The following is a 15,420-nucleotide window of genomic DNA, read 5'->3' on the forward strand; positions in this document are numbered from 1 at the left end:
TATGCAATGCTGCATGTAGAGAGTCATGTTGACTAAATGCACGTGGACGCACACCTAATTGCAGCTTTCCTATCGCTTATATTTACATGAATATCTCTAAAGACGCATGCAGCATTATTATGAGGCCTTTTGAATTTCAACATAGCGGCCGCATATGTAATGTTGCTGGAGTATAACGAAAATCTTCAAGTTATTCGCTGTTTAATTTTAATAAGTTAAAATATTATTAGTTTATTCTTTTACACTTCGTGCCAGTAATTCAGTTACTCTTTGGTACTGCGAAGAAAATTAAAGATTTTGATACAAAGCAGGGAGAAGAAAAAGTTCAAACCCCAGCTTATTAATTTCTGTAAACTAAAGAGAGGATATTTTATATTTTATGGCCCCAACCAATTGTGCTGAAAAGTGATTCAGAAATGACAGCTCGCTCATCAAGAACCGACTCGAAATACACCACTCCCTTAAATCCTCCGCTAAATAAAAGACTAAAAAAAAATTCTTTTGTTGCACCCTTATAATTGCGTGAAAAAAAAGTCGGCAAAGTTAGTAATTATTTGAACAAAAATGACATCCTTCTTGAAATTTTATTTGTTCAAAAAATAAGAATGTCATGGATTCAGGCTGTTCCAAATTATGAGATTAATGTTCCAAAGAAATAGAAAAGGATTTAAAAATGGCAGAAGCGGTACCATATTTGGGAACGTTACGGTCACTTGCTACGATGATTCGCATCATAAATGTAAAGTAACATCTGCATCGATTTCAGTTCTTGTACTTGAGGTTTATCCGGTATATACGAGGGTATTTAGGGTATATTTAGAGCATCTAAACATAGCGAAGTAACCTTCCACTTTACCTCGTCAAAAACCTATCTGTAATCTTTCTGTAGACAACCTGAGATATAATACTCTTGTTTAAAATGTAGAAATCTTTAGAACTTTTGCTTTTCTTTAAAAATATTTTTCAAAAGAACTTAATTGAGAATTATACTTGCTTAAAAATATTGTTTTTTTTTAATTACATTGGCTTCTTTAATTTAGTTCCGGTGGTGGTTTGATTATTCTTGTTTTGTCTAAATAGATTTTTAGTTTATGCAATATACGTTTATACAAGTTTTTGTTATTTACGCTGTAGCCTCATCTGTCTTTTCTTATTAGAAAAGCATGGGCCTGGAAAGTTATTTTTGGAATTAAAACTTACTTACATAATAATAATAATAAATAGTTTAAAAAGGGAAAAACATCTTGAAGTTGTAAATTCGAATTTATTTTTGCTTCAAACCCCACTAGAAACACAGCGATTAAATAAAACTAAACATACGATTTTGTAAATTGGTCATACAGCCTCTACTAATCTTAACTTTAAAGGGACGATTCAAACGTAATGAATTACATTAGAAAAACCTCTTTGTCATTATGAAGGATAGAAAGATGCCAAGGCAGTCGAATGATTATTTGATCATTGGTGTGTTAGTTCAGTATACATTTTTCTTATGATGATAGTAAATTGTGCACTATCATTTTCTGCAAAGTAAACACAGTGCAGACAGTACATCACGAGAAGTTCATGTGCAACTGAAAACATAACAAGAACATTTGGTCAAGATTGAAGAATGAAGTTCTACGAGGGTCGTTTGAAAAGTCCGTGCAAAAATAAAAACTACTTAATTTTTTGGGGTAAACCTTTTTTATTTTTCAACATAGTCTCCTTTTAGGCTTATACACTCCGTCCAACGCTGCTCTAGTTTGTTGATCCCTTCCGAATAATAGGATTTGTCCAAGTCTGAAAAATAGCCATTCGTTTCTGCAATCACCTCCTCGTTTGAATAAAATCTTTTTCCCGCCAGCCATTTCTTCATATTGGGGAACAAATAGTAGTCCGAGGGAGCCAAGTCTGGAGAATAGGGGGGATGTGAAACGAGTTGGAACCCTATTTCCATTAATTTTGCGACCACAACTGCTGAGGTGTGAGCTGGTGCGTTGTCGTGATGGAAAAGGACTTTTTTGTGGGCCAATCGTGGGCGTTTTTCTTGCAGCTCGGTTTTCAAACGGTCCAATAACGATGAATAATATGCACCTGTAATAGTTTTACCCTTTTCCAGATAGTCGATGAGGATTATTCCTTGCGAATCCCAAAAGACAGTCGCCATAATCTTTCCGGCCGAAGGAACGGTCTTCGCCTTTTTTGGCGCAGATTCCCCCTTGGTAACCCATTGTTTAGATTGTTCTTTGGTCTCAGGAGTGTAGTGATGTATCCATGTTTCATCCACAGTGACGAAACGACGCTTAAAGTCCTGCGGATTCTTCTGGAACAGCTGCAAACCGTCCTTGCAACACTTCACACGATTTCGTTTTTGGTCAAGCGTGAGCAATCGCGGCACCCATCTTGCGGATAGCTTTGTCATGTCCAAATGATAATGCAAAATATTATGTACCCGTTCATTCGAGATGCCCACAGCACTAGCAATCTCACGCACCTTCACTCTTCTGTCATCCATCACCATATCATGGATTTTATCAATGATTTCTGGAGTAGTAACCTCAACAGGGCGTCCAGAACGTTCAGCCTCACTTGTGCCCATATGGCCACTCCGAAAATTTTGAAACCACTTATAAACTGTTCTAATCGAAGGTGCAGAGTCACCATAATGTTTATCAAGCTTCTCTTTAGTCTCCTGAGGTGTTTTGCCTTTCATAAAGTAGTGTTTAATCAACACACGAAATTCTTTTTCGTCCATTTTTTGAAAATCACTCGACTTCCTCGATTCAAACGAATGCCAAACACAAAGAAATAGACCGATCTGGCTGAAACTTGGTGTGTGTTCTTCCAAGAGATGCTACTAACTAAACATAACCTCGATACGCGCCAGTAGTGCTATCTCTCTGACTTTGCACGGACTTTTCAAACGACCCTCGTAATTTAAAATCTATTAGCTGATCTGACGCGCTGTAGAGGATTGGCAAGAATTACTTTCTTTTGTGTTACAATCATTCCAAGTCCATAATTCTTACAATATAGTCGAAGTGAAGTTCTAATTTAAAATCTTCTAGTAGCTAAGCTGCCATGTTAGTGGTTAGTGGTGGTCGAAGAGGCATGGGAAACCAACAGTTTCAGAGCTGCATGCTTTTTTTGGTGAAAGGAAAAGTTGTTCCATGTAGGTTTAGGGAGAAGCTCTATCAAGCTCAGTTCTTTTTGTCTTTTTGTAGTTTGTAGATTTGGTATTTGAGTTTCTTTACCGAAAATGCTTGTTCTTCCTGAATAATAGGAAAAAATTTTTAATTAGCTTCAAATTTTGGCATTGGATTATATCACTAATGCACATATAACCCCCCACGAGTCACGTTGCATTGGACATTATTCTAGAAATATTTTTATTTTCGGGATGTTACTAGGTTTAGGGTTTTATAGCCTTGAGAAAGCCATACAGATTTGTATCAGTGTATTTACCATTTCTTAGTAATAGTAAAGTTTAAAAACAAAATACGTAATTTAAAAAATTAAAAAAAAAAATAAATAAAAAAATAAGAAAAGTACCTTCTTTTTGAAGCAAACATATTAAAAATCTCTTAGGTACAGGGAAGAAATAAACGGAATCAAGTAATGGGCACTCCGCTGAATCGTTTGGGATATGAAAAGGTATAAAAATTAATAATAGAATTTTTTTTTTCATACAAATTTTAATTTATTGTATTAAGCTAAGCATTTTTTTATTTTGTTGTTTTTAGAAGCTTTCAATATTAATAAATATATGTATATATACATATGTATTTTTCATCATTGTTAAAAAAAGAGGATCTTCAGTTTATGAATGATAATCCGTGTATAGGATAGGATTGGATTTTGGGGACATCATTAACACAATTTATTTTGAGACAGTTTTTTTTATTATATTATAGATCTTTTGTTATTTGTTTCGCCTAGAAACCACTTCTTTCTTTTATGTGTTTGAATAAAATTTAAATTAAAAATAAAAGTATAATTTTAGCAGAGACAAATTTTTAAACATTAAGTCGCTGTTGTTTGGTTAAAATCAAAGAAAAGTTAATTTCATTATAAATAATTAACGCTGAAAATTAATTCAGTGCATATCTCTATCCCATTCATTTTATTTTTTGTTTTTCTTTTAGTTTATTCTTACTTATTTTAATTTACTTAGTTTTTTCGCTTCTTTTTTTATTTTTAATAGTATTATTGCATGTTTATTGCCTGCTTGGCTTTAACACGTTTGTTTTTTTCTTACCATTGCTTTTAGTATTTTTTTCCCTAGTAGATGTTAGTTTAACTGCTTTCTTCACAATCCATTCTGCAAGTTTATTCCCCTCTCCCTTCTTCAGCCAGTTTATATTAACACTGTGGCGAAGCTAATATTTAACAAACGTCCTCCAAAATAAAAAAAATATAAAATAAGCTATTCGGTGTGTAGAAGACAGGCCTAGCCTGAGGAAGAGAGGTCTGTAGAAGGTGCACTATGTGCGTGATTGCGGTCTCAACGTAAAAAGAACAATATACCGTGTATTCATTGCCACCGAATATAGTAACAGAAGCGATTATAGGCGACAGTCTTTCCAATACTTGTGTTGGGATTCATCGATCCATTGTTTTAAGTCAGTTTTGATGGTTCAAGCCAATTTTGCAAAATAATGAGAATAATAATTATAGGCTCTTACAAAAATACAGATTAATTTCATTAAAAATTGTACCGGCTAATTTGAAATGGTACACTGATAGAGCCTGCCCAAACTTTACATCATCAGTTTTTTAATTATTGCTAAAATAACATAACTAATTTTGGGAATTTGCTAGTCACAAGATAAACTAATGTACCAAAAAATTAGTAATAGCAATGTTTAGATATTTCAACTAGCTTGGGAGTATAATCTATTAACGGAAATTCGATAAGGATGTTACCATTTAAGGTATAGTGAAACGTCTCTGGTAACACCGGCTGTATTCCAAGAACTTTTCTTAAAATTGTCTTGGAGACAGTTGAATGAATTTACTTAAATATTGTTTCAGTTAGTGTTACGCTTGTCCACACGGGGAAGGGGTGTGGCTTAATAAAATGAATTTTAGAGCATTAAAACATTGTAATCCTCGTTAATTCTGGGTAAATCAACTCTGATCTTATCATTTTATCACTTGTGCACGTATTTCAGGGAAACTATACATTTGAAGTAAATTTTCTATTTGTTACTTACTGTAATAACTGTGTAAGACAGTCGTGCGAGTTTACTTAACAGGTTTTCCACGCTGGCTTTACGGAATCTCGAAACCGTATTGACAAGTGCGCGAAGACTTTTTAAGTGGATGACCCCAGGCGTGTATGGTCCTAATGTTCCCAGAACAGATGCGTGATGGTAGTTGCTCGTAGAAGGCTTTAGGCCCACTTAATCATTTTAAGGTTTATGAATTTGATATTGTCACTTATTTTACATTAAAACACTATTTAAATGATTTTTGAAAACAATAATAATACTTAACTGTAAATAATAGACAAATGTTTGAATGTTTTATTAGTGATTGCTAAGTATAAATAAATTTTGACAATTTATTCCATTAATAATTTTCTTAATTAACAGTCTCACCGTAAAAAAAATTAATTAAAGCAAAGCTTGTTCGCGTTAATATAAAGTTTTGGTTACTTTGTTTTTGATTTCTTTTTAATTTAAACAATTTATTCAGTTATTCCAACTCTGTGTGCATGATTATTGTTTTCTAAATATTTTGTCCCTGTAGAAAGGTTAAGAGGCCTGTAAGCGGTGTATTATTTACGTCTAGGTGCTGGAGGAACTAATGGATGGCGACATCATCGTCTTCCAGAAGGACGAAAAGGAAGAAGATTTATACGATCTGCCAACTTGTAAAGATTATTTCAGGTATTTTTTGTGTATAATTTTTTAATTTAATTTTTTCTTTATCCCTTCAAATTGCACTACTTACACTAGTTAGAGGAAATGTAGCGACAGGATCAGATTAATCAAAAAGACACAGGAAGCACAATTTTTGTTGAGATCCTTACTGAATCAAAAGAGAAAATATTCTTACATGTTGACCAGCTTGAATATTTGAATGAACTGCTCTCGAAGGAGAGAAAAACAGAGATCCGGAAGTTCTGAACAGGAGGTGCTAGGCAAATGAAATAATACTGCGTGTTCCTGGGCAGTTGGTAACAAGGAAATCAGTACCGCTGCATAGTCTTCCAGATAATCCTTACAAGGGTCCAAGAATTGGAAAGCATTAAATATGCATGAGCAAGAAGTGAATGCTGTCTGTATTTATGCGGAGAATAATAGCATAAAATAAACCATTCAGGCGGTTTTGGCTTTTGTGCGGATTGAAAACACAAAAAGAGCCTAAGCAAACATTCTTTGATACTAAGGCTGTTTGGAGACGTCCACTTTGGGTGCAACTAGGAATTCAATATGAATGTGTAGAGGGGCAGGAAACGTAAGTCAAGGAAACTGGGCAAATTATACAGAGGCTTCAGTCCACTCCATTTTATTAGAGTTCACAAAGAAGTTGACGGGAAGTAAGGCGTGTCCAGAAATTAAATTCAATAGGAGTTTTGGGAAGACTTAAAATCTGCGTGTCTGTAAAAAAACTCAAAAAAAAAATCAGTAATTGAATTTACTTCATAAACATATAGGAAATATTTGGGTTACGCATTACATTGTATTTCCTAAATTGTTCTCAGTAAATTCTTCTTATTTATAATCTTATTTATTGCAAAATAAGACTAATTTCAATAAATAGGAAAACTGATCTTATAGAGTTATAGCATCACATTCTGGGCTAAACTGGAAGAAGTTTATAGCTTTTTGTGCTGGGTACCTCTAGTAGATGGTTTAATGGCGTTTAACACGCAAGCTAATTACATCTGGGGTCAAAAGATTCTAATATTCACCAGTAGTCATCTTTGTATGATGACAGTCATAAGTATATATTAGGACTTCCGTTTTCGTTTTATTTTGCATGAATTCACCACGATTAACGTTTTAATATAAATAAATAATATTTTTCATTCTTTTGTTTTACAGGGACTTATATCATAGAATGGAAATTACATTTTGCGATAAGACTGTTCCAAATGATTTGGGTTTTACAATGGAACTATCAGCTAGGATGAACTACAATCAAATGGCTCAGGCTGTGGCGGTTAGAGTTGGTACTGATGCTTGTCGTTTACAATTCTTTAAACCGCACAGGTAATCATTAATTTGTTGAAGCTTTAATAATTACTATTTTTATTTTGATATGGTACGTAGATAAATTGCCTTTGATGCGAACGGTCAAGATCAGTTAATTTTTTTAGAGTTGCAAAAGTATTATACGCCTAATCGTGAAGACAGTTTTCGACAGTAGAATTGGCCAGCATTTCTCAATAATATATCTCTTGTTATTCAAGAAATTAGTTCTCTTCTTCTACTGCCACATTTGAAGTTGTGCAGTCTAGTGCTTTATAATTTTAGTTAAAAGTAACTTATTCAAATACGTTAAACTTTTTTATCCTCCCCAAATTTAAGTGGCAGATAATCCTACAATTTATATTATAAGATCAGTATAAAGTAGATCGAAATTTTCGAACGAGAGGTTGTGGGAATTTTTGGAAATTAGCTTTTCTGAATAATGCCATGAAAGTTTATCTAGAAGAGATCTCTTATCAACCTTGCTTCTCCAATTGAGAACAGGAATAGTCTAAAGGATGAAGCCCAGCCATATTATTGGTATCTTAAAGTAAAGATGCGAAAAAATACTTCTTTAAACTGTAATTTTATAAAATTTTGAAACCCAAAATGCTCAACGTATTTTTTGTTTTTGTTTTTTAATGCTCTTTTAGTGATTTTAATTTCATAAATATTTCTGTAGTCTTTAAAATATGTTTTAATTTTATTATTTGCAGTTATAAGAACGCACCTGGAAACGCATTGAGATGTTCGTATGAAGGTACACTAAAAGACTTATTGCCGCATAGCAATCCAAAAGCCCCGAAAAAGATATATTATCAAATGTTATCAATCCCTGTGAATGAATTAGAAAACAAACGACCATTTAAGGTAATTTTTTTTCTAATTTTTGTTTATAAATATCAAATCTCTTTCGAATAACAGCATCCTATTTCCTGCGGATGTTACTATTCGATTATAGAAACTAATCGTTTTCGAATATATTCTACCTAAAAATGTATATATGTATCATAGGTGGTTTGGGTTGGTCCTAAATTAAAGGAAGAAAAAGAAATGGTACTCTATCCAAATAAAGGTGCCACAGTTGGTGATCTGCTTGAAGAAGCTAAGAAAGCTGTAGAATTGTCTCCGGATGGTTCAGGAAAACTTAGGTAATTTCAATTTTTTTTTTTACTTAGATATTATTTTTTTTGAATTTATCATCTTGCACAAACATAATCATTACTTTTTTTTCTACTTCTTTTTTAGGTTACTAGAAACTACCTGTAATAGGTTACATCCAACTGTTTTTAAAGAAGACATGGTTTTAGAAAGTCTTACTTCTGCAGTATCCAACACACCTAAATTGTTTAGGTAAAATTAATTGTTTTTTTTTTTTAATCTTTAGATATTATGTATTTATTTCTTGCCTCAATAAATATGAGCACCAACGTATTCATTCAAACTATTGAATGAATAAGAGGAGGGGTAGGGGTCAAAAAGCTCTCGTTAACCAATGGTACAGAACTCGCTGAAACTGAAACCGAAACCTTATTAACTCGTATTCTCCACCAGATTTTGAATTTACTATAAACTCATCCTGCGAAAACTGATTTATCCATGCTCTATGTGCGCTACAGAGATATGTCCTTAAAAATAATCCCGGACACTGTCGTAAAGTATAAACGTTTTCTTTTCACTCTTTAAATTATCCAAAAATCGTTTATAGCATTCGATTACATTTAATGCAAATTTTCATTACAAACTTTTTTAAATTACTTTCTTACAAACGTTTTTAATAAAAATTGACATGTTTTCCATTCCACATTTTTATATCCATTTAACAGAATATCATTATTTGCTCCAGCGTGCAGTTTTTTTATTTGATACCCCTTATTTTAAGAACTTTTTAAACTAGTATTTGATTTTTTTTGAGACTATTATTGTGAGCATAAGTCGCTCAAAATGGAAGCATGATTGTAAAAGGGTATTGTCTGAAAAAAAAAGGTTTTTGAAGGTGTAAAAAGTTGGTAGTTTTGAAGAAATAAATAAGGTTTTTGCTTCATTACATATCATCTAGATAAAAGTCGGGCTTCGTATTCCAAGGCATCACACCCATCCAACAAATCAAGTCCAATCTAGAAAGCAGCGGTGTCAGTTTCATTTGCAGTCATCTGATTAAAACCACAACGGAGTATAACTTCTGCATGAATCAATAAACCTTTACATATTACATCTGCTTTTAATGTTATCAAAGCTATTGTCAGGGCCTTATCTGTGTCGTAACGTTAGACCAAAAATAAAATTACACCCAATAAATAATAAGATTTCTCTGCAAAAAACTTTGTGCCAATCTCTGCAGAAATGGATGAAGATCAAAAAGAATAATAATAATAATAAGCATAAATTTCGAAGAAAAATCTTTAGGATAAAAGGTTTATTTAAGCTGTTTCGGGCCAGTTCGTCTGACTAAAATTGCACGAATAACTTCCCTCTTTAGGAACAGGAGGTATTAAGAAGCTGGCATAACTGCAGCTAGCTTAATCAAGTTCACTACAACGCTTCACTTCATATCTAAGTTAGGACACAAGTGTGCTTCTTCTCAAGCGTGAATGAACATGAGTGTATTTAACGTGATTTAATTAATAATTAAGTTAATAATTTCATCTAATCATAACTAACTTCTCGAGATATATATTGTTAAAAACAAAATCTGAAAAATCAGGAAGAAAGATTTAAACATGTTTTTAAATGTTTTCTATTACAATTTTCTCAATAACTTAATAATCATAATATTCTGGATCAATTTGCAGGATAGAAGAAATACCAAAAGATGAAGTTAACATTGCTGACGATGAACTTCTTGTCCCAGTAGCACACTTTCATAAAGATGTATTTTCTACATTTGGAATACCATTCCTCATCAAAATCAAACATGTAAGTACATAACAAGATTATTTGTTCCCAATAACTTTAAAATATTTTGAACTCCATAAAATCAGAATTTAATGCATTTTCTATTAAATCCTAGGATATTGAACGATTTTAGAATTTTTCATGCAGTTTTTGAAAAGTTGAATTGAGTTAATTAAAAAAAAAAATCAATCACTTCATCTCTTTTTAATTATCAAAAGAATTTTTGTGAGCGAATAGTAACAAAAGTCTTCCGGGAATATGGAGGTTTTAAAAGAATTGTCTTAAAACAATAATTACTGCCAAACAATTGTTGGCCCACTTTTCATAAATGGATCATGCATTTGATCTATAATAAATAATTCTTATCACTATTTGAGCTTTTTTGTATATATGGTTAATTAACATAGTCCGGTTGGACAGTTGTAAGGGTTGATCGACAAAAACTGCTCGAAAAAGCGTAACGTTGAAAAATAAAGGAAAAGTACTGCACATCCGTAGAAATGCAAGTTACAAAACAGAAAATAAGAGCGGGTCCTTTTACTCTAGTGTTCAAAATATTTTCTTTGACAATTCGATGGCTGTTCTTCAAATGAAATTGCTCTAAAAGCTGGTTTATTAACATGAAGTCATGTATGATATTTCATCCCATCCAACACCACAAACCACTCTGAATGCCTGTCCCTGCATTGGGATTGCCAAGAATCACACGACCTGATTATTGATGATCTCCCATTGTGCACAACTGCTGAAACGCATCCTACTCAAGGAGATAAGTAACTATCTGTTTTCCTACCTAATTCCTGTACATTCTTTTAGGCTGAAGACTTCTTTCATACCCCTCCTGTGGTTCTCAGATTCTATTTTATTATGTATTTGCTATACTCCAAATCATATATTTATTTAAGAACAAGGTAGAGAGATTTCCAGTTTGTTTCGTAATGTAACGCCCACATCAAATCTTGTTTTCCTTACCCTCCTCTCTAATCTATCTAGATATCCCAATCCTATTGCTCAAGTCTCTTCCATTTCCAAACGATCACCCCGTTTAAAACGGCGTCAGCTACATGATCCCCTGAAACGTTCATGCCGGATCCTTCCTTGAGGAGAGTTCCTGCAATGGTTGGTGTCTCTCTTCTATGAGAAGTGAGCGGTTAGACCACATAGTATGTTCTGTTAGCACCTAGCAATTTGCAAGTTGTATTAGTGTACAAGATATAATATATTAATATAAATAAATTTCAGAGAGAAGTATTTCCTTCCGTTAAAGAGAAATTATACAAGAAATTATGTATACAAGAAAAGGAATTTGAAAAGGTATTTTTTTTTTTTATTTTCAACAGAAAATGGTTAATTATTACGTTATCTCAATTAATTTATTCAATTAATTTTCCAGTTTAAATTTGCTGTTGTGTTTGCTGGTCGGCCACATTATATCAATGATGAAAATGAATATCTTATTTCTGTTCATGAATTCATGCAAACACAAGGTACAATTTTTATTATTTAATTGCTAGTACATATTTAATAGATGTATAAATATACATATTGAATAAATTGTATTTGCCTAATCAATACATTACCTCCTGGCAAGGAGTTGATAGTTACAAAAATTAAAGAAACAAAAATAACATTCAGCACCATAATTATTTGATCGTTATACTGCATTAATATCATAATCCGATTGTGATAAAAAGTTTCTTAAAGCATGATGGTCCAAAGTGGAATAATGAAAAGTAATTGAAATTGTAATGCGCACTAGGCTCCTATGCGAATATCCGGGACCTAGTTCTGTCTGCCTATCCTTAGATTTTCTCTTCCTAGTAGCTTCTTACAGCTTCAATATGGCACCAATGATTTTATCTAAATTTGGCATGTTTACATTTTTTTTTTACGTGTATTTCTACAATTTCTATTTTAAACATTTTCCCTAAAAAATTTGATTTAAGGCAGCACTGGGCAAACGTTTTTTGAGCTTGCCTCGAAAGTGCTTTTTTTTGCGAATTTAGTACCATTTAAGTGAACAGGTTTTTAATGAAATGAACTACTATTTGTGCAAATTGTATGTTTCAAGAAAACTTACGTAAGTGAACTGTTTCAAAAGAATGTCTTGTGAGTGAAAACATTAGAATCTTTTTTGTTTTTGTTTAATATGAGCTCAACCAAAATTCTTTAACGAAAGCCGCCAATCCAGTTATCTTGAAGGCACGAGAGATCCCTGAAGATTTACTGTCTGCAAACTATTCTTTGCTTATTCATTAGTTTTCCCCAAGAAAATTCTTTGAAGAGGAGGCAGTTATTAGAAAACAACCTTAGCCATCTCTTAAGTTAACGTGCTACTTTTACAAATTTGCGTCTATAAATTAATTACTAATTTTGGTTTGTTGACCTAGGTGGTAGTTTACATACAAGGCCATGGATCGGATTGGAGCATATAAATAAAGCCCCCAAACGTGGACGTTTCAATTATTTAGAAAAGGCTATCAAGATTTACAATTGATACCATCAGTGTTCGTCTATATATCGTCTTGTCTCTTTGCACTGTTGTTCTAGTTGGACTAGAGACTTGTTTTTCTTAATTGAATCATTTATATATATATTTGCATAGAGAGAAGAGAGAAATATGAATTGATAATAGTTTTTAAAAAAAGAAGAAAACATCAAAAAGTAATTATTAATTAATTGGGACTGAGAAATATATATATAATATAATACATGTTTTTTATATATTTCTCAAAATTATAATTTTTGATATAAAAAAAACAACAAAAATGAAGGAAAGAAAGTCACGAGACGAACGCTTATATAATTTAAACAAAGTGAATTCATTTAAAAAAAAAATACAACGCTGTTTAATTATTAAAAAATAGGAAAAATTAAGGAGAAAAAAAATAAAAAACAACAAAATAGAGAAAAAAAAAAGCCCTACATGTACTAATAATTACTTTTTCTTTTTTAAACACTACGAGAGCTTGACTTTAAGCTTTAGGAAAATGAAACAGTTTTTTAATATCACTTCGGAAGTTTCTTCTGTAAAAAATAATAGTAATACCAAAAGATATGAGTAAAGAAATAGGAAGCGAGATGAAATCTGAGTATTGGCTGAACTTAAACCTCTATTACTTCCACTTATTGTGTTTTTCTTAATCATTTTAAAATTTGCTCAGTTTTTCGTATTTTTAAATTTTCTCCGTCCTCCTTTATATTTGTTGTAAAATTTATTTAAAATTTTTTTACGGTGTCCTTTTTATAAATATTATGTTTCTTGTTTTTTTCTTTTCTTCTTGCTTACGCTTTGCCAAAACGGTAATTAAATATATATATGTTTAGGTTACAGGAACACTTATATTGCATTAATAAACAAAAGTATATACATAATATATTATGATTTGTATTTAAAAGTAATTTTATTTGTTCTAATTATTAATAGAAAAATTATTACTTGTTTTTGTCGCTGGCAATTTGCATAATAATCATCTCTTAAGAGATTCACACCCACAGTACTTTGACCCGCGACATAGAAACAAAAGAGTGGTGTAATTAAGACAAAAATATTTTTAAAAGTTTTCTAACAAAACATTTCAAACACATAAAACTCATGTTTTTTGTTTTCTTCTAAAGATGGAAAATTCTTGTTTTAAATAAAAAAACATTGATCTCAATCAAATAGGGGCGCAAATATATATTGCCAGTGCATCTGTCAGCAAGAAATGGACTCCCAACGAACTGCACTAAATTTTTGCGTAGCAAAGTGTACTTGATGCGATTGCAAAAAAGTTAATTCGGAAATGAAGGTACACATATATGCATTTTTAATAAATATATTTGAACCTATTTGTACGAAAAATTCCAAGTCAAAGGTAGTGGTTCTCTTCAAATTTTGAGTTCAGCCTAGTCGACAAATATCCCTTCTTAAAAAAAGTAGCCCTTCCAGAACCACCTTTGTCTTTTACTTCTTAAACAAAAGAAAAACTCTATATATCTTCCGTCCTGATGGATAAAACACGTGACACGAATTCTATAAAATTCTATGTATTTGATTAAATTTTAAAACATGTTTAGCTTCAACTTCATCAGTTTTTTTTTACTCATATCACCCAATGTAGAAACCGACTGTCGTGAATATTAATAAATTGTGAGTTACAATAATCAGATTGAAAAATAAAAACAAACAAAATTAAAGCAATTTTCTAAAGTATGAATGAGATTTAAAATAAATTGTGAACGTTTAATACTTTGTCAGTCCATGGTTCATGATCTGGCAATTTTACTCTTCTTTTTTTATGTTACAAAATATTTTTTTTTTTTAATTTTTCTATGGCAGCTCAGTGGGACATGAGATTTCGTGAAGAAGTCTTTTAAAAAAGCTAATTCTGTATATTTTTATTTTTAAATGTGGGGCGCATAAATTATATATAAAAGTCTTTGCGTTTACGTTTATAGCTATTTATTTATATTTTTAGAATTATATATTTAAGTAAAAGAAAAGATGGTGGAGAGAAAGTGTTTAAAATAAATAAATTTACAAAAAAAAAAGTAAAAATAATTTATTTTAAATGAAAAGAAATTTTTTTTTATAGACTGTCCAATGAAGAAGATAAAATAAAAAAGAAATTTCATTAAAAATGCCTGATTTTGAAACAATAATATTATTGGGATATGGATTTAATTTTTTATAATAATTTATTTTATTAAATTAATAAAACAAAAAGCATGTACAGATAGTTTTAAAATTAAAAACAACTAATACAAATGTGTGGGTATAAAAATATTAAAGTGAAGATTTATAACCAAGACTACGGTTGTGTTTTTTAAATGCCGTTATAGATTTTTTATTTTATTTTTTAATAATTGTTTTCGCTTGAAATAAAAAAATATATATAATAATCTTCATCTTTAATTTTAGCAAAGTTTTCTTCAAAATCAGCCCTTTTTATAGTTAATAATAATCAAAATTCTATTTCCTTGATTTAAAACAATCAGTTTGTATATTTGAAAATTCAAAGCAGTATTTCTTAAAAGTAAATTTTAAATCTCACGTAATGTTTTTGTAAAAACAAAATATATCGTCCTCTTATAAAGACATGTGGTAACTTGGGAATTTTGTTAAAATTCTATTAGATTTTTAAAAGTTGAACCACTAATCTGCCTTTACAGTACTACATCTAGCATGTTTGAAATCACATTCTTCTTAGATATTTTATAAATTGGTTCTTTAAGATGTAAGATTACCCATTTTGACTTGTAGTGTATCTTATATGATTTAATGACTTTTTCGATTGTTTAAAAATAATATTTTAAATTCATTAGGCCGCAAGGAAGAGGGAGAGAAAAAAAATGGAGG

The 15,420-nt window shown here is 31.3% G+C and overlaps 1 protein-coding gene across 3 annotated transcripts in view; it reads left to right on the plus strand.

Annotated features, from left to right (window-relative positions):
- The window catches only part of Usp7 (Ubiquitin-specific protease 7), a 34,994-nt gene extending 21,996 nt beyond the window's left edge, over window positions 1–12,998 (plus strand). For 2 of the 3 annotated variants that reach the window (XM_074140681.1, XM_074140679.1), the window contains 10 exons: window positions 3,571–3,636; window positions 5,779–5,876; window positions 7,038–7,205; window positions 7,901–8,054; window positions 8,199–8,335; window positions 8,433–8,537; window positions 9,977–10,100; window positions 11,322–11,393; window positions 11,473–11,566; window positions 12,470–12,998. In XM_074140681.1, coding sequence (XP_073996782.1) covers window positions 3,571–3,636; window positions 5,779–5,876; window positions 7,038–7,205; window positions 7,901–8,054; window positions 8,199–8,335; window positions 8,433–8,537; window positions 9,977–10,100; window positions 11,322–11,393; window positions 11,473–11,566; window positions 12,470–12,576 — 1,125 coding nt within the window. In that variant the 3' untranslated portion in view covers window positions 12,577–12,998. The remainder of the gene's footprint in view (window positions 1–3,570; window positions 3,637–5,778; window positions 5,877–7,037; window positions 7,206–7,900; window positions 8,055–8,198; window positions 8,336–8,432; window positions 8,538–9,976; window positions 10,101–11,321; window positions 11,394–11,472; window positions 11,567–12,469) is intronic. The other variant, XM_074140680.1, reaches the window with a different exon arrangement.
- Window positions 12,999–15,420: the final 2,422 nt, after the last annotated feature.

Source organism: Rhodnius prolixus, unplaced genomic scaffold (genome assembly GCF_049639745.1).
Source record: "Rhodnius prolixus isolate KJV_2025 unplaced genomic scaffold, Rpr scaffold_6, whole genome shotgun sequence".
In the NCBI taxonomy this organism is placed as follows: domain Eukaryota; kingdom Metazoa; phylum Arthropoda; class Insecta; order Hemiptera; family Reduviidae; genus Rhodnius; species Rhodnius prolixus.